Source organism: Panthera leo, chromosome A1, assembly GCF_018350215.1.
Source record: "Panthera leo isolate Ple1 chromosome A1, P.leo_Ple1_pat1.1, whole genome shotgun sequence".
Classification (NCBI taxonomy): Eukaryota; Metazoa; Chordata; class Mammalia; order Carnivora; family Felidae; genus Panthera; species Panthera leo.
The window spans coordinates 15,423,684-15,446,423 of record NC_056679.1 but is presented as its reverse complement, the minus strand read 5'-3'; the positions used below and the strand labels follow the sequence as shown (position 1 = coordinate 15,446,423).

The 22,740-nt window shown below is 39.2% G+C and overlaps 1 protein-coding gene across 1 annotated transcript; it reads right to left on the bottom strand.

Annotated features, from left to right (window-relative positions):
- Window positions 1-1,895: 1,895 nt before the first annotated feature.
- Window positions 1,896-11,248, bottom strand: LOC122228876 (regulatory factor X associated protein). The gene is made up of 4 exons (XM_042954264.1): window positions 11,207-11,248; window positions 10,432-11,160; window positions 5,865-5,972; window positions 1,896-3,376 (listed from the first exon to the last, which is right to left on the bottom strand). Exons 1-4 carry the CDS (start codon window positions 11,246-11,248, stop codon window positions 3,266-3,268), a joined length of 990 nt encoding a protein of 329 aa, XP_042810198.1. The 3' UTR covers window positions 1,896-3,265.
- Window positions 11,249-22,740: the final 11,492 nt, after the last annotated feature.

Sequence of the window (22,740 nt, the reverse complement as noted above, 5' to 3'; positions counted from 1 at the left end):
TCTAGGGCAAGAATAATAATACCAGAACCCCAGCAGCCTCTTCATGCCTCTTCCTGGGTTCTACCCCCTCCCAAGTCTAACCACGCCTGAACTCTAACAGCAAGGTTCACCTGCGTTTGTACTTTATATAAATGGAATCATCCACACATCATTTATGTCTGGTTTCTTTAGCATGGTATCATGTGAAAATCAGCTATCTTGTTGTGTGGCGATGTTCCCAACACAAAATTCTATTACTGTGAAAGAAGGGAAAAACAGATTATCAGGGGGTTATTAGCAAGCGACTACTATTAGCCATCTCATTGACTTCAATGTGTCTTTCCAACTTTTGCCTTTTTCCTAAAGTTTCTTATCAACTCCCCACTCTATCTTGGCAGTTGATCTCTGACTTTGTTGGAAGACAGAAGCTGGAAGCTTATTTATATTTATATAAATAAATGTATTTGTGTCCTCTTTCCTCCAGTCTCAATTGAACTAGCATAGCATTACATCTGCCATATTCTGTTAAAGTGGGAATAGGGCCTGCCCAGATTCAAGGGGGTAGCAAAATAAAATCCAATTTTTTTTTTTTTAATATTTATTTTGAGAGTGTGTACATGCTGTGCGTGTGTGTGCATGCAAGCAGTATAGTGGCAGAGACAGAGGGCAGGGGGAGAGAGAATCCCAAGCAGGTTCCACACTGTCAGTGCAGAGCCCGACACGGGGCTCAATCTTAGGAACCATGAGATCATGACCTGAGCCGATATCAGGAGTTGGGCACTTAACTGATAAGAGCCACCCAGATGCCCCTAAAATCCAGTCCTTAATGGGCCACATCACATAAGAGCATGTGGAATGGGAGACTTTGTTGTGGCCATCTTTGGAAAGTACAGCCTGCCACACCTAGCTTCAAAGTATTTGTACAGCTATTTAAAACTATAGCAATCATATACAGAACTATGAGAGATAATAAATTGTTGTTTTACACCACTAGATTTTGGGGTGGTTTGTTAAGCAGCAATAACTATATAGCTAGGTGTATCAGTTACCTCCTCTCAAGAATGCTGTGTAACAAACCGCCCCAAAACATTGTGGCTTATAGTCATAAACATTTATTATTGCTCACAACTCTACAGGTCCAGCTGGGTGGTTCTGTAGTTCTGGGCTAGGTTTGGCTGATTTGGGTTGGGATTTCAAATGCATCTACAGTCAGCTGGCAGGTCGCCTGGGGGATAGCTAGTCTAGCACAGCCTCACTCACATGCCTGGCTGTTACAGGCTGTTGGTAACTAAGGTGCCTGGGCTATGTGTTTCCTTGTCCAGCAAACTAGGCTGGGCTAGGCTAGTAGGCAGCTGAGTAGGGTTCTAAAAGAACAAGGGCAACTGTTCAAAATCTTTGGAAATCTACTCAAAGTTGGCATATTATTTCTTATGCATTCTATTGGCTAAAACAAGTCACAGGCCAGTCGTTCAGATTTAAGGGATAGGTAAATAAAGTCAATTTCCTGGTGGGAGGAGCTGTAAAGCCATAAGGTGAAAGTTATAAGCACATGGAGGGATAAACTAGTAGTGACACATGCAATAAATCTACCCCCAAATAAGTAAAAACCTTATTGTTTTAGTGATTTATCTACAAGTATATGTTGAGATAGATACTTACATATACATAAATTCAATCTCTTTTATTTTAATTCAGCACTCCCTGGCCTATTACTTTCCCTCCTTTCATATGCCTCCTATCCTATTTAAAGGATAAGCTGATTTTTTTTCACCATAAAAGTTTATTTACACTGTAGGGATTAAGTAAAGCTCCAATACTGTAAGTAAGAGAACTAACAGTTAATAACAAATGTAAATGAATTCCTCTGCATCCAGAGTGAAAAAACTGAAGAACAGAACAAGTGAATCAGACAATGCAAAGGTCAACAACTGGGCTTTAATGAATAATTTTGGTGAAATCTGTTATTTTTGCACAGATAGGCAGGTATAAACCACACATAAAAAATAAACAAAAATATTCTTTCTCTCCTTAAGTACTTCTTAGAACAGCCATGACTAAGTTTAACTTGATACATATTTCAGGGCTTAAAACCCAAGAAACAAACACATTTTTGCAGTTAAACTTAAGAGACATACATTTATTATCTAACATTGGAAATCCTCTCTTGACATTTGATTGGTTACTCTTATTGGTAGGCTTGCCTTTTAAAACTTTTCCTAGGAGAAGATACAAGGAAAAAGTTATCTATCCAGTTACCCATCATTCTGTGAACTTTAGGAATAATACGATCTTAAATTAGCTGTTTCGGAAAACATTGACAAAATGGTGGAGTGTTATTTTTACTTTCAGAATCTCTTTTTGAAAAGGAAAATGAGTATCAAAAAAAAATTTTTTTTGTCCTGACATTGGTGGAATGAGATACATGTATACCGTTCAGATTTAACACACAAGTCTGCTTTAAAAGAGATCAATACTAATAGGTAACATGAAGTGAGAAGCCAACTTGAAGAGATGCTTTCATTCCAGTGTACTTAGATAACCTCTCTCCTAGGTTTTAGCAGCACATGCCTGAAAAGAAATGCACATCCTAATTTCACAGATAGTAACAATGATCACTTTCCTTACACATTTAAAATATGCTTACCTCTTTGACAGCTCCAGTCTTAACTGTAAAGAAAAGGTTATTACAAGAATCCAATTCTAGGTGCCCTGACTACATTTTATCATCACAAGTGGTATCACAACTATCAGTGTATCTTAAGAGAAGGATTACTGGCATTGTGGGTAAGATAATTATTAGTTGTGAAGGGCCATGCCAGACACCATACAACACTTAGCATTCCTGACCCATTCACTAAAAAACTAGGAGTTTTCAAGGTCACTGTGACAACAAAAACATATCTGTACATTTGCAGATGACCCTTGATAAGAACCACTGAATTAAATGACCAAAGATTAGTATCTATTAACTTTTTGACTTCCACAGAAAGTAAATGCTCCATTACCTTCAGTAACTATGACTGAAGAGGAACACTTTGTTTAAAAAAACAACTGTAATTAAATGTTATTTTGGAAAGATAAGCTGTTTCTTCAGATTCACGGTAACCTGAAAGGATTAGATGCACAAGGTGCAATACTTATTTATCCCCAAATGCACACATACATTTACAGGAAAATGACTGCTTATGTTTCACTGGCATGTCTTACCCCATTTATCTTTAGTATAAAAATATGTCCATCTACTACAACAAAATAAAAACCATGTAGATCTTCTTGATAGATTCTTTCACACTGATGTTCCTGGAAACTGCTGCTGTCTTTGCTCCAAAACTTGCTGATTTAATAGTTGTTGCTGTTTCTGTAAAAATTGCACCACTTCTGGACTTCTTAGTAATGACTTAAAAAGAAAAAAATATATTTGTTAACATTATTCTTATGGGATTATCTTCACATGCTATAAAATTACCGTTATGTCCCTGCACAAGGCACAATATGCTTATAAAACATGCCTTTGCATTCACCCTTGCATCTGATGCATTGCAATTAAACTGCAAACTAATAATAATAAAATTTGATGTCATACATCAAAATACTAAAACCTAAAAATAGTGAGTGAAGCCTGATCTTATTGGTGACTTTGAACACAAAGGAAATGCTTTATTGATGTGCCAGCATATATATTGTCTATGAAACATAAGAGCAGCCAAGAATAGCACTGGCCCAAGATTATAGCAAGAAAAACAAGGACATGAAAAGGGGCCACATGTGAAAATGGCCGTTAGATGCTAGTGTGGAAATCCACTTAAGGATCCAATTTCTCCTACTAGCCTATTAAGTCTTTCTGAAGAAATTAAAGCGCCTGTGTGTGTGTGTGTGTGTGTGTGTGTTTGTGTATGGGTATATAGGTATTAATAAAAGTAATATTAGCACATTACCAACAGTTCAGAAAAGACAGAATATGACTGATCAAAAAAAATATATACAGTTTTGTACAACTGTCATTTTAAAATATAAAGTCATATAACAACTATAACAGACTCTGGTTAGTATGATTTTACTATAATAAAATACTTATAGAAATTGATGAGGAGAAAAAATACTTTGGTTCCAAAAAACTGAAAAAGATAAACTGAACAAGGTGGAAATACTATCATTAAATACTGATGTTAAAACTTAACATTAGAGGGGCACCTGGGTGGCTCAGTTGGTTAAGCATCTGACTTCAGCTCAGGTTATGATTTTGCGGTTTGTGGGTTCGAGGCCCATGTTAGGTTCTCTGCTGTCAGCACAAAGACTGCTTCAAATCCTCTGTCCCCACCACCCCCTCTCTGCCCCCACCACCCCCTCTCTGCCCCTCCCCTGACTGTTCTGTCTCTCTCAATATAATAAACTTTAAAAAAAAAAAAAAAAAAACCTTAACATTAGAGCAAAGTACATTTTCTAGTTACTTGTTTTAAAACTTAGTTGTAGTCAACGATATCAGCCAGGTCACGATCTCGCGGTCCGTGAGTTCGAGCCCCGCGTCAGGCTCTGGGCTGATGGCTCGGAGCCTGGAGCCTGTTTCAGATTCTGTGTCTCCCTCTCTCTCTGCCCCTCCCCCGTTCATGCTCTATCTCTCTCTGTCCCAAAAATAAATAAAAAACGTTGAAAAAAAAAATTAAAAAAAAAAAAAAGCTTAGTTGTAGTCAACCATACTTCAATAAAAACATGTATTTGTAAAGATAGTCCCAAATTCTATTAAGTAAATGCACAATAGTCTACTCAGTTATTATGACACTGTTTGAGCATTTAAGCTGTTAAAACTACAATTTTACTAACTGTGATAATTACATTTCTGGCAACATCTTTATGCTTAACTTTATCCATATACAGAATTTATTTCCTGCAAAGATCTCCACAGTAAGTATGACTGCTGAGCTAAATGAATGATTAGTTTGGAGACTTCTGATACATAGTGCCAAACTGCTTTGCAGAAGTCTTATTATACCAACATATGATACCATCAAAAGAATGAGTATCTAGTTCATGGAACCCTCAACGTCATTGTTTGTTATCATTTAAATAATTTTCATCTGTTGTACTGTTTATTGTGATTTTTACTGACATTGAATACCTTTTCATATCATTAAATGGTGGCATTTCTGCTTTTTTTCCCTGTTCATATTTTTTGCAATGTATTAAAGTCAAAACTTTTTCCTCATCAACTTATATAAATATTTTGTAAACTAAAAATGTCAACCATATTAACCACAGTCTCTTATATTTGTTGCAAAGATTTTTCCTATATGTTATTTTGAAGTTTGCATTTTTACCGCCATTTTTGACTATAGTATTCATTTCTTTGTAATTTTGTCTATTTCTTTTAAGCCAGAAAAATATTTTTGAGATAAAGTTTCAATGCCATTTTTTAAAAATCTTTATCAGGAATTTATTTTGACGTACAGTGACATGATTAGTTAAATTCTTTTTTGTCCTCAAATTATTAACCAGTTATTTCAGTATTTATTGAATAATCTCTCTTTTTCTGATTGAATTCTGATGCTTCTACCAAGTTTATAATAGAGATCTTTCTTAAATGGTAGCCTAATTATACTTCCATACCACTAAAGCATTATCCCATAAATCACAGAATTCAGTACCAAGAAAGTCTCTTTTAAAACCCTATCTTGCTCAGATATTCAAGGTTTAGTCAGTGAAGATAAAGGAATAAAGGTGTTTCAGCTCATCCAGTTTTGGGAGAGCATTATGACATTCTAGTATGTGGTGGAAGAACAATTCGATCCTGGTAACCGTTTAACAAGTTTTAAAATCACAAAAACTACATAATTCTATTTATAAAAACTTTTGTTAACAAATTTGTAAGTACTTTACAAACAGATATTTACCAGTCTTTTCTGATTTAACACTTGTTCTAAAAGAGTGGGTCTTGCAGGACGATCCCCAAAGGTTCCTGTTCTTTGTTTAACAATGGAGAGTATGTTATCTGTACTTTCCTGGGATAAATGATAAAAATACAAATAGGATTAAGTTAAATGATAATCCATGATTGTAAGCTTTCAATGATGTAAGGAATGGGTCTCAGCTTCTCTTCCTTCTTGCCTAGTCCCTGTGAAACATTGGGAAAATCCCTGTTTAAGTCATAGGTAAAGTGATGGCAGTTAATTTTATAGGACATTCTTCACTCCCTCACCTTCTACGATTTCCAACCTGGGGTCTCCAGTCTCTTGAAGGTCTCAAAATCAATAGTGGGGCAGAGGTGGAAGAAGCAAAGAGTTACTTGTAGGCTATTTTCAATATTACAAAAAATGCCAAGTGGAAATTAAACATTCTCTTCAGATAAAGCCACCCAGGCCAAAACAAAGTTTGTCTGCCTTTGGATGGAGTACATAAACTCAAAGGCAATTTACATATTGCTAATGAGACACCCTGATAGTTTCTTGCCCATTTAACAACAACAGTTAAATGCGGGGAGGGGGAGCAGTAAAATATTAAAGAAGCAACTGATAGACGAAGCTTTCAAACTTTGGAAGTCACTAGGAAAAAAATGACAAACTGGCTTTGAAAAGACTAGAAAACACTGGTATAAATAATCTCCTGCTATTGGTATAGCCAAAACAGTTAAGTTCTAAAATGAAAACCATAGTCTGAGACATCCTTAACTAAACAAAATCAGCAGCACTAACTACCAAATATGTATCCCGTTACCTGACAGAATCTTAAAATACTCACAATTTTCCTGGCATAACTAAATATTGTTGTAGTTAACTAAGATATTCTGACTCTTAGAAAACCTGATACAATACTGACCACACCCAGAAATTCTAACTAAGCAAATATAAAACTGTAAGTGTTTTACCATGAAGCCATATGTAAATTTACTCTCCTCTCTTTGCTCTTTATTTAGGTGGTTACTGAAGCTGTTTTCTTCTCCTGACCTCTTTCCCCACTGGCTCTGAGTTCTCTGTTAGAATACCCACTTTCTCTCTTTCATTATGAGAAGTTTATCAACTGGATGTGACAAAAATGTTCAATCCCTAAACACTTTAGGCCGCAAAATGTAAAGGAAAACAAAACAAAAAAAAAAACTGAAAAAAGAGCATTCTGATACCAGAGAAAACAAAAATAATTTCTTCCTCCCTCGCTCCCCACAGGATTAACTACATGTAGCACTATTTCATTTTTGTGTGCACAGAAACGAAATAATGAAACTGACTTGATGGTGTTATTCTTACAACCCCAGAAAAGCACTATGTAGATTCACAATGTTAATGTCACAAAAACACAGAAGCCTGTAGTAGAAATAACCTTGAGTCAGCTAGTCCAAACTTCTACAGTGTTCAAATTACTTTTTCAAAAATTTTCAACACCTTTTGCCCTAAGGAGTTTACCAACTTTTGAGGCATCCCATTTAGTTTTAAGTAACTCCAACATCTAGGTAGCTTTTATTTAGGTCGAGCTGAAAGACATATGTCTTGTGATTTTCACCTGAGGTTCCTAGTTACTTAAACTACGCAAAATAAACCTACTGCTTCTTCTAAATGATAGCCTTTTAGATATTTAAGGATAATGATCAACCCCATAAGTCAATTATTTTATCCCTAGTTCCTTTTATGTGTTCTCTCATATAATACACTTTTAGATGCATAGACTAAATATTATATATATTTGTTCCTTGTTTGATTTATGTAAATGATTTTAAAAACCTTAATTTCTAATTTGCTTTTCACACTACAAAAGACCCCTACCACTGCCCATCAGTCCTACTATAATAATCTCCTAAAGTCTCTAAGTCTACAGGCCTTGACTTTAAACCATCCCATTAGAGTAGAGCCCTGTTACTTCCTAATTAGAAGCTTCATTTAAAGACTCCAAACCTAAATCCCATAACCTGCCATTCAACACCATACATAAACTGGCTTCCAATTCTCTTTCCAAATTTATTTTTCATGAATTTTCCACATAAATATTCCACTCTAGCTAGAGTGGTCCTCCTGTTTCTTCCCAAAAGTGTCTTCTGTATTCCCACTTCCCTTTTTTTACTAAGATGAGCTTCGTTTTCTTTCACCTACCCAAATTCAAGGGAAACAGTATTGTGTGAGGATACACTATGTGAGTGAAGGCTCTAGAATCAGACTACTTGGGTTTGAATATTTGCTGGCTATAAGACCTAGACCAAGTTACTTAACCTTTCTGTGCCTTAGTTTCCATGTATGTGAAATACAGCACCTATCTAGCATTGCTAAAGGATGTGACACTCCATTTATAGCTTTGCACAGTGTCTGGCACATAAAACACTTAGCTGATTAAGCATAAACTATTAGCCACCCTTTCTGGCTTATACTGAGTTATATTTTCTCTGCAAAGCCTTTCCAGAGTATCTCAGCCTATAATGATCTGTCCTCCTTTCCACTACTAAAGAAGTGCTATACAGTTGCCCCTTATATCCTGATGGTCACTGTTGGTTTTCTTCACACTCGGTTCAACAAAGATAAAGACTTACAGCTCTTGAAGTCTCAGAACTGGTAAAGTGTCCCATAATATAAGACAAATGGTACAGCAGGGTATTAATTCTTGCTTATAGCAATTACTTCTCTTTCCTAAAAAATCATGCAAATTATTTTAGAATAGGAAAATTATTAAGATTCTTTTTTGTGGGACGTAGAGGGGGAGACTTAATTCAGTATCTATTTGCCTTTTATACATTTTCCTCAAACTGTAGATGTAAAAGCTGGACAGTTAAAAGAAAAAAAGTAGCTATAGGTAAAATACCTCTTTCTTGAAAAGAAGTACATTCTCTCTCTGAAGAATTCTGAAGTGAATTTGAAACACAGGAGTAACTTTGGAACATATAGGGGGCAAAAAATCAACCTTAATTTCATTCTGGAATAAGTGAAATGCTTATTTCCATAATTCCTTGTAATCTAAGATTTGGTAAAATACATTTTACAAGGACACAGGTTCAGGTCCACAGGGGTTTTGAACTCTATAATGTGTATGCAAATTAAATACCTACATGTATATATTTTTTCTGGGAAAAGGGTTCATTAGGTTTTATCAGATTCTCAAATAAATCCTTTTACCCTAAACAGATTAAGACTCAATGAGATGAAAGGGAAAGAGAAGTCACTCAGGCCCTAATTAATTAGTGTAAATTAAGTGTGACATGTTGAGTGCTATAAATTTTAAAAATAGTTATAACATTACATTTATAAACAATCCCAAAGTCTAAAATTTTAGCAATGAGGTTGTTCAAGTCCAGCAAAAACTAAGAAATTTAAAGACTTTCAGAATACATTCTAGGACAGCTTTCAGTTTAAAAATTTTTCTGGATCATTTTTAACAAAATTCAGTTTTTCAATGTACTGAGGGACAATAGCTTTTATTAAAAGGAGGAAAACACACAGATGAAATATCTGCTTATCTGTAACAACTTCCAAGTATACTACTAATAATGACAATAATAGTGGCTAAGGTTTATTGGCTTTTACTATCTGCTAGATAGTGTGAACACTGTGTGAACACTCAATATGGACTATTTCACATGTTCACTGCAACATTACAAACCAGGTACCATTTTAAAATCCACTTTACAGATGAAGATGCTGAAGCTTCTAAGAGTTTAACAACCTATTCAAGAAGGCCACACCACCAGCAAATGATGATGGAATGGAGATTTGTAGCCCAAAGTCCAACACCAGAGCACTGGCTTTAACCTTCAAAACAATTCAAATTAAACACTCCAAAAATCTTCTGAGACCTACACCCCATTATTATTCCATTTCCCTTTCTAGGGGCACTAAGAAAAGGGATAGTTAGAACAAGTTACTAAGAAAAGGGATACTGAGAACAAGGTTAAGTACAGGGTACTAAGCATGGGAGTACTGAGGACAGTATAAGGCTACTGAGAATAGAGTTACTGAAAACAGAGTACAAAAGAATAAGATTAAGGGAGACCAGGGCACTAAGAACAGAGTACTTAGCAATGGGGTACTAAGAGTTGGGTACTAAAATAGGGATACTGGTAACAGTACGCTGTGAATAGGGTAATGCAATCAGGAAGAGATTACCTTCTCTAAAGTATAATTTCATCTAGTTTCCTAAGGTCTCTTTGCCTGCTCCTTTAGCGATGAACCACATCATTCACTTACTACCTGTCCTTCCAGCCCATATTGCAGATCTTTGAAATAACAGGTCTGCTGATATGTCACAACATTTCCATTGACACTTATTCATCTCTCACAAGGATGTACCCGAACGGTTAAGGCTTTGCACATGTGTGTATAAACTCTAATTTAGGACAAGCACTCACTCACTCTCTGCCACAAGTCGAGCCATAGCAACCCGGCCCATCTGGGAGCCGGCGGGCAGCGCTGGAAACGCGGTTTGCGCTAAGAGTGTTGTTTCCTCCCTAACCACCTCCCACTCCCCAAGACCCCAGCTAAGGTCTGATACCTCCAGTCTGACGTTTCCCGCGCTGCCAGGCTGGGCGGCCCCACTGCAGTTCAGGGCCTGATCACTTTTCTTCTTTTTGTACTTGTCCTTGTACATCTTGTTGCGGTGTTTTTTGCACATCCAAGGCTTGCGCTGCTTGGCCACCTGGCTCGTGGTCTCGCTGCAGCCCTCGAAGGTGCAGGTCTTGCTCATGCTGCCCCCGCCGCCACCCCGTCTCCGGGCTCCCCCGCTGCCGCCCTCGCCCCCCGAGTGTGTCTCCTCGTCCTCCAGATCCTCCAAACTAGCCGTGCTCTCGCCTCCCCCCGGGGCGTCTGAAGTGTCCAGCAGGTCGGCTTCATCCTCCCCTGCCTCCTCCTCGCCAGCCCCCGCCACTTCGCACAGGTACCTAACGGACTTGCCCGTCCCGGCGCCGTCCCCCAGGGCCGAAGGCTGCCTGAGAACGCCCTCCGCCGCAGATTCGTCCTGCCCTCCGCAGGGGTGCATCACCAGCAGGGTGAACTGCGAGGCCGGGGCCGGGACGGAGGCTGGAGCCAGGGCCTGGCCCAGAGCAGTGGCGGGGGCCCCGGGGCGGAGCGCGCCACTGGCGGCGCCCGGCCCCGCACCCTCGACGACGCCCTGCACCTCCGTGCTGCTGACACCTTGCGGGGGTCCACGACCCCAGCCTTTCAACAAATGCGAAGCCCAGCGGCACTTCGCAAGCCAAAGACCACGGAGGGGAAAAAGCTCCGGCTAGGTGAGGGGGCCCTGACTGCGCCTGCGCGGCCGCGTCTCGCGCGTGAGCGTTTCTCTGCCTGGCGCCTTTCTGGGAACTTCGCATCTCTGAGGGGCGGGGCTGAGCAGCCCGCGAAGGAACGGAGTGCGCAAGTGCGGCTGCGGCGCTGGCTGGAGGCGCTGCGTTGCGTTTCGCTGCGCTGGCGCCGCCGCTGCTGTGGAGGCTCTGGGTGCAATTGAAGTCTCTGCGCGCTTGGTAAGACCGCGCTTTTTCGCTGAAACCTACTGTGTCTAAAAAGTTTCAAAAACACTTTTGTACTGGAACTCCACAGTGTAAATTAAGATGGCTCCTGAGCGATTTTATGACTTACGGCGTTTTAATGCTAATTATCATAGTATTTTCTCCCAAAATGCCTTGAAATGGGAGATGTGAAGCTGGCATGTGCCACAACCTGGCACCACTAGTTGGCAGTCAAGGAGGGCAGAGGCGGCCTATTTGAAAATATGGTGGAGAAGGAGTGGGCCAGACTTGGGGCCAAGTTTGTGTTAAAAGCTAAGTGATTTGTTCCGATACATTTCTTTTTCTCTCTTGGAAACTTATTTGATTTTTAATATTTGTCCTTTGCTGTGACCTCTAAGATGAGTCTTTAATAACGTTTTCATTAAATACAGTGAAAACGTGTAAAATGCAACCCTGAATGACAAACGTTAAAAAAAAAAAACAAAACAATAAACGATCTATTATTTTTACCAGTTGTTGCACAAGTGCTGGTTGCTAAATCTTAATTTAGCCATATCTCAGGAGGGAATCGACCCTGCCGCCTCTTGAACGAAAGTGCCAGGTAGTTGTTCTCTTTCCATTTGTTCCTTCCTCCTTGCCTGCTTGGGTTTTGCATTCCACCTATTGGGAAGGAGAGCAATGACTACCCCAACAGATGATAAATCCACTCACATTAAGGTGTTTGGGTGTTGATGTGTGAGTAGGTCAGCAGCTACCTACGTTTCAAAGAGAGGCAGAAAGAGGTTTGAATATAGACAGACCTGGCTGGCACTGTCCTGTGTGACCAGGCCTCAGTAGTGACAGCCTCTGGGACATTCAGCTTTCTTGATAGTAAAAGGAAGGGTCAGTGGTGTGCTAGATGAGGTTGATGAGAGCCATTGTTGAAATACCAGGTATTTAATGAGCTGGAAGTTAAACACTGTTATTATTAAAAATTAAATTACATAAACTTCCAATTAAATTATTTTATTAAAAAAAAAATTTTTAACGTTTATTTATTTTTGAGACAGAGAGAGACAGAGCATGAACAGGGGAGGGTCAGAGAGAGGGAGACACAGAATCCGAAACAGGCTCCAGGCTCTGAGCGGTCAGCACAGAGCCCAACGCGGGGCTCGAACTCATGGACTGTGAGATCGTGACCTGAGCTGGAGTCGGACGCTTAACCCACCAAGCCACCTAGGCGCCCCACCCATTAAATTATTTTAAAAACAAAAGTTAAAAACCTCAAAACTCATCCCTTTCTAACCGTTTTTCAGTGTTTTACTATTAGCAATGCTTATAAGATATGTATGTGGAAATACTAGTTAGTAGTGTGATTCTGCACGTCTCTTCTCAGCTCTGCATTCAGTGATGTCACGTTGGTTGCTTGAAACTAGCCATGGTGAGCGTGTTTACACTATGGGGATCGTCAAGTGATACAAAGCAGAGCTTGAGTTGCTGTCGATTGTCTTCAGACTCAAGGTGATAGTAAAAATGTTAATGAAGATTAAACTTAACACATTTGATGGCTGTGGCAGTCACGTTGTCAGTAGCCTCCCAAAATTAAGGAAATATTCTCTCAGAATTTGAAAATTATCATGATTTCAGCCAAGAAGTTGCTCCCATCATTGAACAATAAGTGAAGTTCTGGCATACATCTTCATTGTTTCACTTATGTCTTACTCATCAATAGAAACAAAAATGTCAGCCAACATTCAGAGCAGAACTGCACTCTGTCACTAATTGTGAGCAACTTCTTTGCTGAATCGGATAAAAATCAAGCATTTATTTATTGTTTGAATTCTTGACACTTGTTGGTGAAATAATTATAAAAAGTGATAGTGGATTTTGCAAGAAATAGCAGGTTACACTGAAGTGTATGGAATTACAATAAGGAGTCTTGTGATTTTTATTATTTGTAAATCATGTGCTAAAACATTCTTTCTACCAGTCAACTCGTTTTTAAAAATTTATCAGCATATCACTGAAGGCAGTGCTATTTAAACCCTAGTGCAAATTCCTGTTATGGTATTCAATAAATGACAGCAGTTTTTTTTTTTTAATTGAGATATAATTTGCATGCTATAAAACCCACCCATGGTAAGTATACAACTTAATGATATAGGCCAGCAGGGGCCAATAGACTTTTGTAGTACTGCTTTAATTGTCCATTCTCAGTGTATTTTAACTCTGACTTAGGCTTCTTCCTTTGCTCAAGAAAATGATATATGGTTAATTTTTATGTAGTTATTAATTCAAATAAAATTGTTTTAAACCTAGAACCAGAGTCCCACACCTGTTTTCCTCTATTTCAAACTCTATAGATTAGTTTACCTTCTCTATTTTTTTTCTTCCTTTCTGGCTTCTAGACAATAGTTTTACGCTTCCCCGAGAAGTAACATATGCTGTGTGTTGGGAGCTGAGGAAAGGAACCATTCTTATTTCCTTTTATCAGTCTTCTTAGGTGTTCTTTCAAACTATGAAGCTTGGTGTTAACAAAGTACCAATTTTCACCAGAACAGAATTTTACCACTGTGATTACAACATAGTAGAGTTGTCTTAAAACCAATTACAGCCCTCATTTTTATCTAGGAAAACTTGTATGAAAATAAATCTATAGGTCTTGGATTTTATTTTATTATTTCAGAAGAAAATAGAGTATTCTATATATCATGTTTGTGATACTGATTGAATGAATATTATGATTATTGCAAAATGACAATTTTCAACTCTTATCACTTCCTCTGTATTTATGAGTTGGCATTTTACTGTTGGGAAGAGCCATCCCTTCTACTTTCTGTATTTATTTCTTTATTGTTTATATACGATCAGTATGGACTCATGAATTTCTGTTTTATTTAACGGATTGCAGTCTCTTACTTACCTTATCAATGCTCAGATTGTTCTGGATTTGGCTGGACTTCCTAGATTTGGCTGGTGGTAGTCCATCAAGCAGGCTCCTATATCCTTTTGGGCACTCCCTTGCTTTCTGGCATAAGAAGATATTCCAGACTTGTCTTGTACTGTCCTAGCTACAGTCCATTTCTCCTTTCTCCTAGGAGATTTCCTAGGATCTCTGGTTCCTTTTCATGGAGGATGATACCTAGAAACCAAGATTTGGGTGCTAGATGTGCTCTATGCTACTAGGCACTTTTAACAGATAAAAGGAAAAAATCCAAACATGTATGTATCTATACTTAATCATGAATTCATACTGATTACTCCTGTTGTGATCCTACCCCCAGTAGCGTTTCTTGACTTCCTTCATTCCACATTAGTATCTTCTTTCTTCCCAATGATAATTCTGGTTATGATGTGAGAAATTTATTCATGGCAATCTATATTACATGTTATGTTGTATATCAATATTTTATTTGATTGGTATTTTATTTTTAAAAAATTTAAAAATGTTTATTTATTTATTTTGAAAGAGAGAGGGAGGGAGAGAATCCCAAGCAGGCTCCATGCTCAGCCCAGAACTGACACAGAGCTCAGTCCTGCCACCGGGAGATTGCTACCTAAGCCAATATCAAAAGTTGGCCACTCAATCAGTTCAGCCATCCAGGCTCCCCTTAATCAGTTTTTTTATAATTTATTCTCTACTTCCAGAAAAATAAAAGGCCTATTAAGAAAATAAAAATTAGCACAGTTCATTTTGAGCCCATATTTGTATTTCTTGTCTTCATCCGTCTATAGATAAATGCATGACTGTAGCAAAAGACAGACTATGCTCAGACTTTCAGATATATTGTTAGCATTTTGTTTAGGAGAGCCAGGAGATAACCTCCTTTGAAAGAGGGTTTCACAGAGTTGCTGGGCACATGATACTTTGATATTTATGTTATCAGTGTAAGAATAGAGAACTTTTAGGGCAGGAAATATTCCTGGGTATTAGTGACAGACGTTTTGACTTTAGTCACAGGTTAAGTGCCTGTGTATTTGATCTTTCATATCCCAAATCATCCTTGAATTTAGCTTAACACAAATGTCACAAAATGTATTGCCAAAATGCCAATAAAATACAGAAAAGCAAAGAAATATCTGTAAGGTGACCTCCTCTGGTTCTTTTACAAGGAGAGTTCTTCTATCCCATGTGATATGTATTCATAACACTCATGATATCTGATATCGCCACTACCAGTCTGAGTCCTCATTTGAACATAAGCAGGAAAAAGTTTTTAAAACTACTTCTAAGTAATTCAGATGAGTTTGGTTCCAGGCAAATAGCGTGATTGGAAGAACAATGAGAAGCAGGTTTCGATCTATATGAAGTGAGAACTGGCAACTGGGTCCATCTGCTATGGCAATAAAATTCTGGGTTCCACTGAGAAACAGGTTATCATCTCATCCTTCTTGAGCTATGTGTGGAGATAGGGAGGACATGAAAAACTCCTGGAGGCTTCATGATTTAGTTTCAGTTATACAACTAAGTTGTCTTTCTAATTAGGATTTTTTGTTTTAAGATTTAACTGAGTGAAATAAGGTGTTATACCCCACCAATTTATAGCAACATGACTTTTTTCCAGAGATGACAGGATCTTCAGAAGTGTGGGTAGGTTACTTTATCAAAGATCCATTCTACAAGATAATTATTAGACAAAACAAACAACATTCTAATGACAGATTAAAGAGGCTAACTCTGGTAGCATGATGAGTGAAGTAATGTTTGTTCTGAGACACTTCAGTCTGGTGACCTTAAGCTCTATTTTGGCACTGCTCTTAGCATGACAGCTTCATCAAGGGGATCTGAGATTATTTTATTTTATTTTATTTTATTTTATTTTATTTATTTTAAAGTTTATTCTGAGAGCGAGCGAGAGAGAGAGAAAGCATGAGCAGGGGAGGGGCAGAGAGAGAGAGGGAGAGAGAATCCTAAGCAGACTCCATGCTGTCAGCACAGAGTCCAGCGTGGGGCTCGATCCCACGAACCATGAGACCATGACCTGAACTGATGAAGAGTTGGATGCTCAGGGTGCCTGGGTGGCTCAGTCGGTTAAGCTCCAGACTTCAGCTCCGGTCATGATCTCACGGTTTGTGAGTTTGGGCGCCATGTCAGGCTCTGTGCTGACAGCTCAGAGCCTGGAGCCTGCTTCAGATTCTGTGTCTCCTCTCTCTGCCCCTCTCCTGCTTGCGCTCTGTCTCTCTCTCTCTTTCTCTCTCTCTCTCAAAAATAAATAAACATTAAAAATTTAAAAAAACCACACACACAAAGAGTTGGACGCTCAACCAACTGAGCCACCCGGGTACCCCAGAGATGATTTTAAACAACACATGATATGGAATAGGGAACTGAGGAAAGACACACAATCATATGATATATAAAACCCTGCATTTTGGGGTACCTGGGTAACTCAGTTGGTTAAGCATCCAACTCTTGATTTTGTCTCAGGTCATGATCTCACAGTAGGTGAGATTGAGCCCCATGTCTGCACTGACAACGTGGAGTCTGGGATTCTCTCTCTCCCTCTCCATCTCTGCCCCACCCCTGCTCACACTTTCTCTCTCTCTCTCTCTCTCTCTCTCTCTCTCTCTCTCTCTCCCTCTCTCCCTCCCTCCCTCCCTCTCCCTCTCCATCTCTGCCCCACCCCTGCCCACACTTCCCCTCTCTCTCTCTCTCTCTCTCTCTCCCTCTCCCTCTCCCTCTCCCTCTCCATCTCTGCCCCACCCCTGCTCACACTTCCTCTCTCTCTCTCTCTCTCTCTCTCAGAATAAATAAACTTAAACACACACACACACGCAGGGGCACCCGGGTGGCTCAGTTGGTTAAACATCCGACTTTGGCTCAGGTCATGATCTCATGGTTCATGGGTTCAAGCCCTATGTTGGGCTCTGTGCTGACAGCTCAGAGCCTGGAGCCTGCTTCGGATTCTGTGTCTCCCTCTCTCTCTGCCCCTCCCCTGCTCGTGCTCTGTCTCACTCTGTCTCTCAAAAAATGAATAAACATTAAAAAAAACGTGCATTTCACCTGTTGATGTACTTACTGTTGGTAGTACTGCTAGATTTATATTTATGCTGCCTAAAAACATATCATTCTGGTAAATTCTATTTTGCACAATTCCCATAAAAATACATGTTATGTTTATAATTGCGTATGCCATATTCATAACAGGAGAGAACTTCTGATTGACTAGCTGTTGATGAAAACCAAATCTTATGATTTTACACATTTGATGACTAGAGTAATTTTCCACAGGTTGGTTTCTGGCTCCATACATTTCAAACCCTTTTTGTCCTCCACTATTTCATGTTAAGGGCAATCGGACACTTTTGTCACATTCATATTGTGATCCGACCCCTGATCCTCTATATACTCTCTTGTCTTGATGCCCAATGAATCAGTAGAGTATAGGCAGTAGGAACATTCCTGAAAGCTGTTGCTACATGGGAGAGTGGGAGAGTGAGTTAGCAATCCCTTGGCTATGAACCACATAAATATATCCCACTAAACCCAAACTAATTGTATCACAACTCAGCTTCCTCCAACCAGATCCCCGCATGTCTAGAGCCTCTTCAGTACCACCCAGCACAAGAAGAAATGTGACAGAAGGGAAGCCCTGAGTGGAAAGAGACAGGGGTCTCAATCAATTGAGATTAAATTGCTTCCTTTCTTTTGCAAATTTTACATAAATATATGCCCATGTGAACGCATTGTTGGCCCCCTCCCAGCCTTGGACAGGAAGAAGGGGAAAGACTTGGAACTTAAGCATCATCATCTGTGTGTAAATCCATCTTGATTCATAAGTACTTTGTCCAGATAAGTGGTAAACTGGATGGAGGCTGTGCCTTTCAGAGAAGAACTTTCACTTGAGTTTAAGGGTCCACTTAGGAGGATTGGGTTTGGAATTATTTTAGGGAAAGGATTACCTAGGGGATTTCCAAGCCTTGAAAACATGATTGTGCTGTGCTGTCTTCTCATAATTAGAGCTCATCTTTACATTTTCTTTCTTTTTCCTTAGGAAATCCCTTTAAAATTTCTTTTTAATAAACTGCAAAGGAATATTACTCCTAAATTAGCAGGAGACTGTGAGGACTGGCCTTCTCATAGATTTACTGTAAGTACTAAATGACATAAGATTCTAACATTTAATAAGTGCTCAGTTAAGGATAACAGCAGGATAAACAGTTTGTTAAGTGAGCTGAATTGGGGGGGGCGCCTGGGTGACTCGGTCAGTTGAGCGTCCAACTTTGGCTCAGGTCGTGATTTTGCGGTTTGTGAATTCGGGCCCTGCGTCAGGCTCTGTGCTAACAGCTTGGAGCCTGGAGCCTGCTTCGGATTCTGTGACTCCCTCTCTCTCTGCCCCTCCCCTGCTCATGCTCTCTGTCTCTCAAACAATACACGTTGGAAAAAAATTAAAAAAAAAAAAAAAGAAAAGTTGTATTCTTTAAAAAAAAAATGAGCTGAATTGGTAGGGTTTGGAAAGTAACTTAGACTTTCTCCTACTGCTGTCTTTAAGCTTAATGTATCTGCTCTTTCTTTCCCACCTCTGGACAACGTTTGGGGAATATCCTATTGTTTTTCTGTTCACTTTTGTAGATTAATAAACAGTCTCATTTTCAGATTTTAACAAGCCCAGGAAAGTATAATATCAAAACTTTATTTTTCCCCCCATTTGCTTTAAAGCTTCTCTCTTCCTCCATAACTCAAGGTTGACTGAAGTTTGAAACCGACTGGGGGATGGTGGGCAGGAGTGTACTTGGTTTCTTTATTCTCCTATCCTTCACTTTCTCCCTTACTCACAATTGCTCTTTCTGACCCCTCCAAGTCAGAAATAAGGGATAAGGGGAACTTTTTTTTTTTTTTTTTTAAAAAAGCACTAGGGGAAATCATTTTTAATAGGCTATACAAGAAAGGCTTCACTGAGGTGACATCTGAGCTTAGACCTGAACCATGAGAAGGGATGGGGGGAGGTTGGTGGAGAGAAGATAAGTAGGTGCCAATAGGCCACTGTGCAGAGTTTGGATACAATGGGAATCCACTGGAGAGTTTTAAGCAGAAGGGTGACATGATCTGACTCACTGCATCAAAAGGGCTCTGGATTCTAGTCCTGTAACATCTATCTGTTCCTCCTTTCTTGGATAACCTCTCTTTGGTTTACTAAACTTGAGGTTCTCTCTAATCCAATGTCTGGCCCCAAACTCTCTGCCGTCCATAGTGAGAGATTAAAGTGAGCCTTGTTAATGAGCAAACCGCCCCCTTTCATCATTTAAATACCTTCTTCCCCAATGAGCATGATCTGTGTGCTCATTAACTGAGACCAGTAAGGAGAACTTTTGAAGAACACAAATTTATGTGGCGGGTGTTATTATAATCCACAGTTATAGCCCTTCATGTGGCAGATGCCCTAATGCTGGCTTTATTGCTGGTGGGTGTTTCAATGAGTTCTGCTCTCCTGATTTTGGTGATACCATTTCCATAGCATCTTTCTGCTGCTGGATCAATGTATCTCAGCACACAGGACAGAGTCCTTTCAGGATAACTCAAGGCCAGCTACCTTGCTCCATCATGGAGGGGAGACTGGCTTGTTCCTGTTGCTCCCACCTTTCTTCGTGTTATGGAGACTGCCTCAGCCATTTTTTTTTTTAATTTTTTAATGTTTATTTATTTTTGAGACAGAGAGAGACAGAGCATGAATGGGGGAGGGGCAGAGAGAGAGGGAGACACAGAATCGGAAGCAGGCTCCAGGCTCTGAGCCATCAGCCCAGAGCCTGACGCGGGGCTCGAACTCACTAACGGTGAGATCACGACCTGAGCTGAAGTCGGACGCTCAACCGATTGGGCCACCCAGGCGCCCCTAAGCCTCAGCCATTTTTAAGGAAGGTGCAGGCAACAGTCCCTGTCATCCCCTGAACCCTAGTGTATATGTGTGCAGTTTCTCTGAAATGTTCTTTCTAAGCTCTGCACATTTATCTTAAAAGATACATGGCGGGAAACAGTTCAACTCCAACTCCCTTCAAAGTAAAAAAAAAAAAAAAAAAAAATCTCTTCAATCTTTTTCATTCTTGTCACATTCTCAACTTGTCTTATATTTAAAGTGGGGGGTGGGAGTTATAATGGGGAATGGATTTCAAGTTACAGAGCCAGTTTGGAACCACATTGTTGTCCTGTCACCTATGCGTGGGTACTTAAAACCTGTTTTTCTCATCTTTGGGGGCTCACTGGGAACTGTGAGGTAACAGGAAGGAAGGTAGTTATAATTTGGAAGTTGTAGCTGTGCCACTTAGATTAGCCATATATATATATATATATATATATATATTTTTTTTTTTTTTTTTTTCCCCCCTTGGTGTTCTGTTATTTTCTCATTCATCCCTGCCATTTTTAGTTCAGGTGGGCTCTAATGCTGTCACTCCTCCATCAACACAGTATGTGTACCATTCACCACCACCAGTCTCACATTCCCTTCGGTTTATGTTACTATCATTGTTATCACCAAATTTGTGCAGACAGCTTTGCATGATTTGCACTAAAGGAGGGAGGTAATAGTTTGAGGCAGTACTGAATTTGAAAATAATAAAAATATTTTAGATTCCTCATTGCCATCAGAGTCTTTACTTGCTGAGCCCAAAAACCATCCATAAGAAGACTAATTTCTCCATTAGTTATATATTTAGAGGACTTTAGGAAAAAGACCTTCCTCTATGAGGGAGAAGATACTGCCTTTTAGGAAGATCTACTATGACGCAAAAGCAGCAAGCGATGAATACAATGATTCCAAGAGGAAAGCTGAGAATATGAAGCTAGATTGGAGACACAGATAGAACAAATTAAACTGGGAATAGGGACCTTCTGACCAAAAATAACGGACTCCATATGGAGGTCGCATGGCCAAGGAGAAGTTTGAAATGCAATATTCTGAAGGCTCCCAGGAGGTCTGAGCACTAGAGGATGATTTTGTATAGATGAAAGTGATCAAAGATCAATTGCAGAAATATGTCAGAGAGCTGAAAACAAATGGTGACTTGGAAAATATGCAACACACGTAATTGTTACTCTGGAAGACAGAGCAGTGTACAATCAGCCATTGAAAGAAATGCCTTTCTGGAGTGAATTGAAGAGGAGAGTCTCCTGGAATCCATCTAATACATCAAAGGAATTGGTCCTGCAACACCCAAGCCAAAACACTGACTTCATGTCACCCATGGACCTGGTTCCAGTATGAATACAACTCAGACGTCCTGTGAGGTATGGGAAACTCCTTTATCTTGTGGATCAGAGGGTCTGCCTTCAAAATTATAGGGGACTTGCTGTGAAAAGTAGGGCACTAGAAACCAATCTTGCATTCTTTTGAAAATTTGTATGGGGTCAGTCTTCAAGCTAAGCAAATGTCACAACCTTCTGGTGAGGGAGCAAGGACAGATGACAGAGACAAAAAGCTAGGCAGTGCTAGTATGGTGTGGGGTGATGAATGGTTGGTAAGTGTCTAAATTTGGGAAACTATATTTTACTTATTTTTATTTTTTAAATTTTGATTCCAGTATAATTAACATTCAGTGTTATATTACTTTCAGGTGTACAATATTACTCATTCAACAATTCTATACATTACTGAGTGCTTAGAATGATAAGCATACTCTTAATTGCCTTCACCTATTTCATCCATTCCCCTCGCCCCCCGGTAACCTTATAAGTTTGTTCTTTGTATTTAAGAGTCTGGCTTTTTGGTTTGAATCTTTTTTATTTTGCATTATTTTTATTTTGTTCTTTTGTTTATTAAATTCCACATATGAGTGAAGTCATATGATACTTGTCTTTCTCTGTCTCATTTCACTTAGCATCATACCCTCTTGATCCATCCATGTTGCTGCAAATGGCAAGACTCCGTTCTTTTTATGACTCAGTAATATTCCATGATAGATAGATAGATAGATAGATCTTCTTTATCCATTCCTCTATTGCTTTCATAATTTGGCTATTGTAAATAATGCTGCAATAAACATAAGATGCATATATCTTTTCTAATTAGTATTTTCATATTCTTTGGGTAAATACCCAGGAGGAGAATTAACAGGATCATATGATAGTTGTATTTTTAATTTTTGAAGAGCCTTCCTACTGTTTTCCATAGTGGCTACACAAGTTTGCATTCCCACCAAAGTGTACGAGTGTTCTTTTTTTCTCCACATCCTCGACAACACTTATTATTTCTTGTGGTTTTGATTTTAGCCATTCTAACTGTGTGAGGTGGTATCTCACTGTGGGTTTTTTTTTTTCATTTTTAAGTTTGTTTATTTATTTATTTTGAGAGAGAGCACACATGCACACAGAAGTGAGGGAGGGGCAGAGAGAGAGAGAGAGAGACGGAGAATCCCAAGCAGGCTCTGTGCTGACACAGGACTTG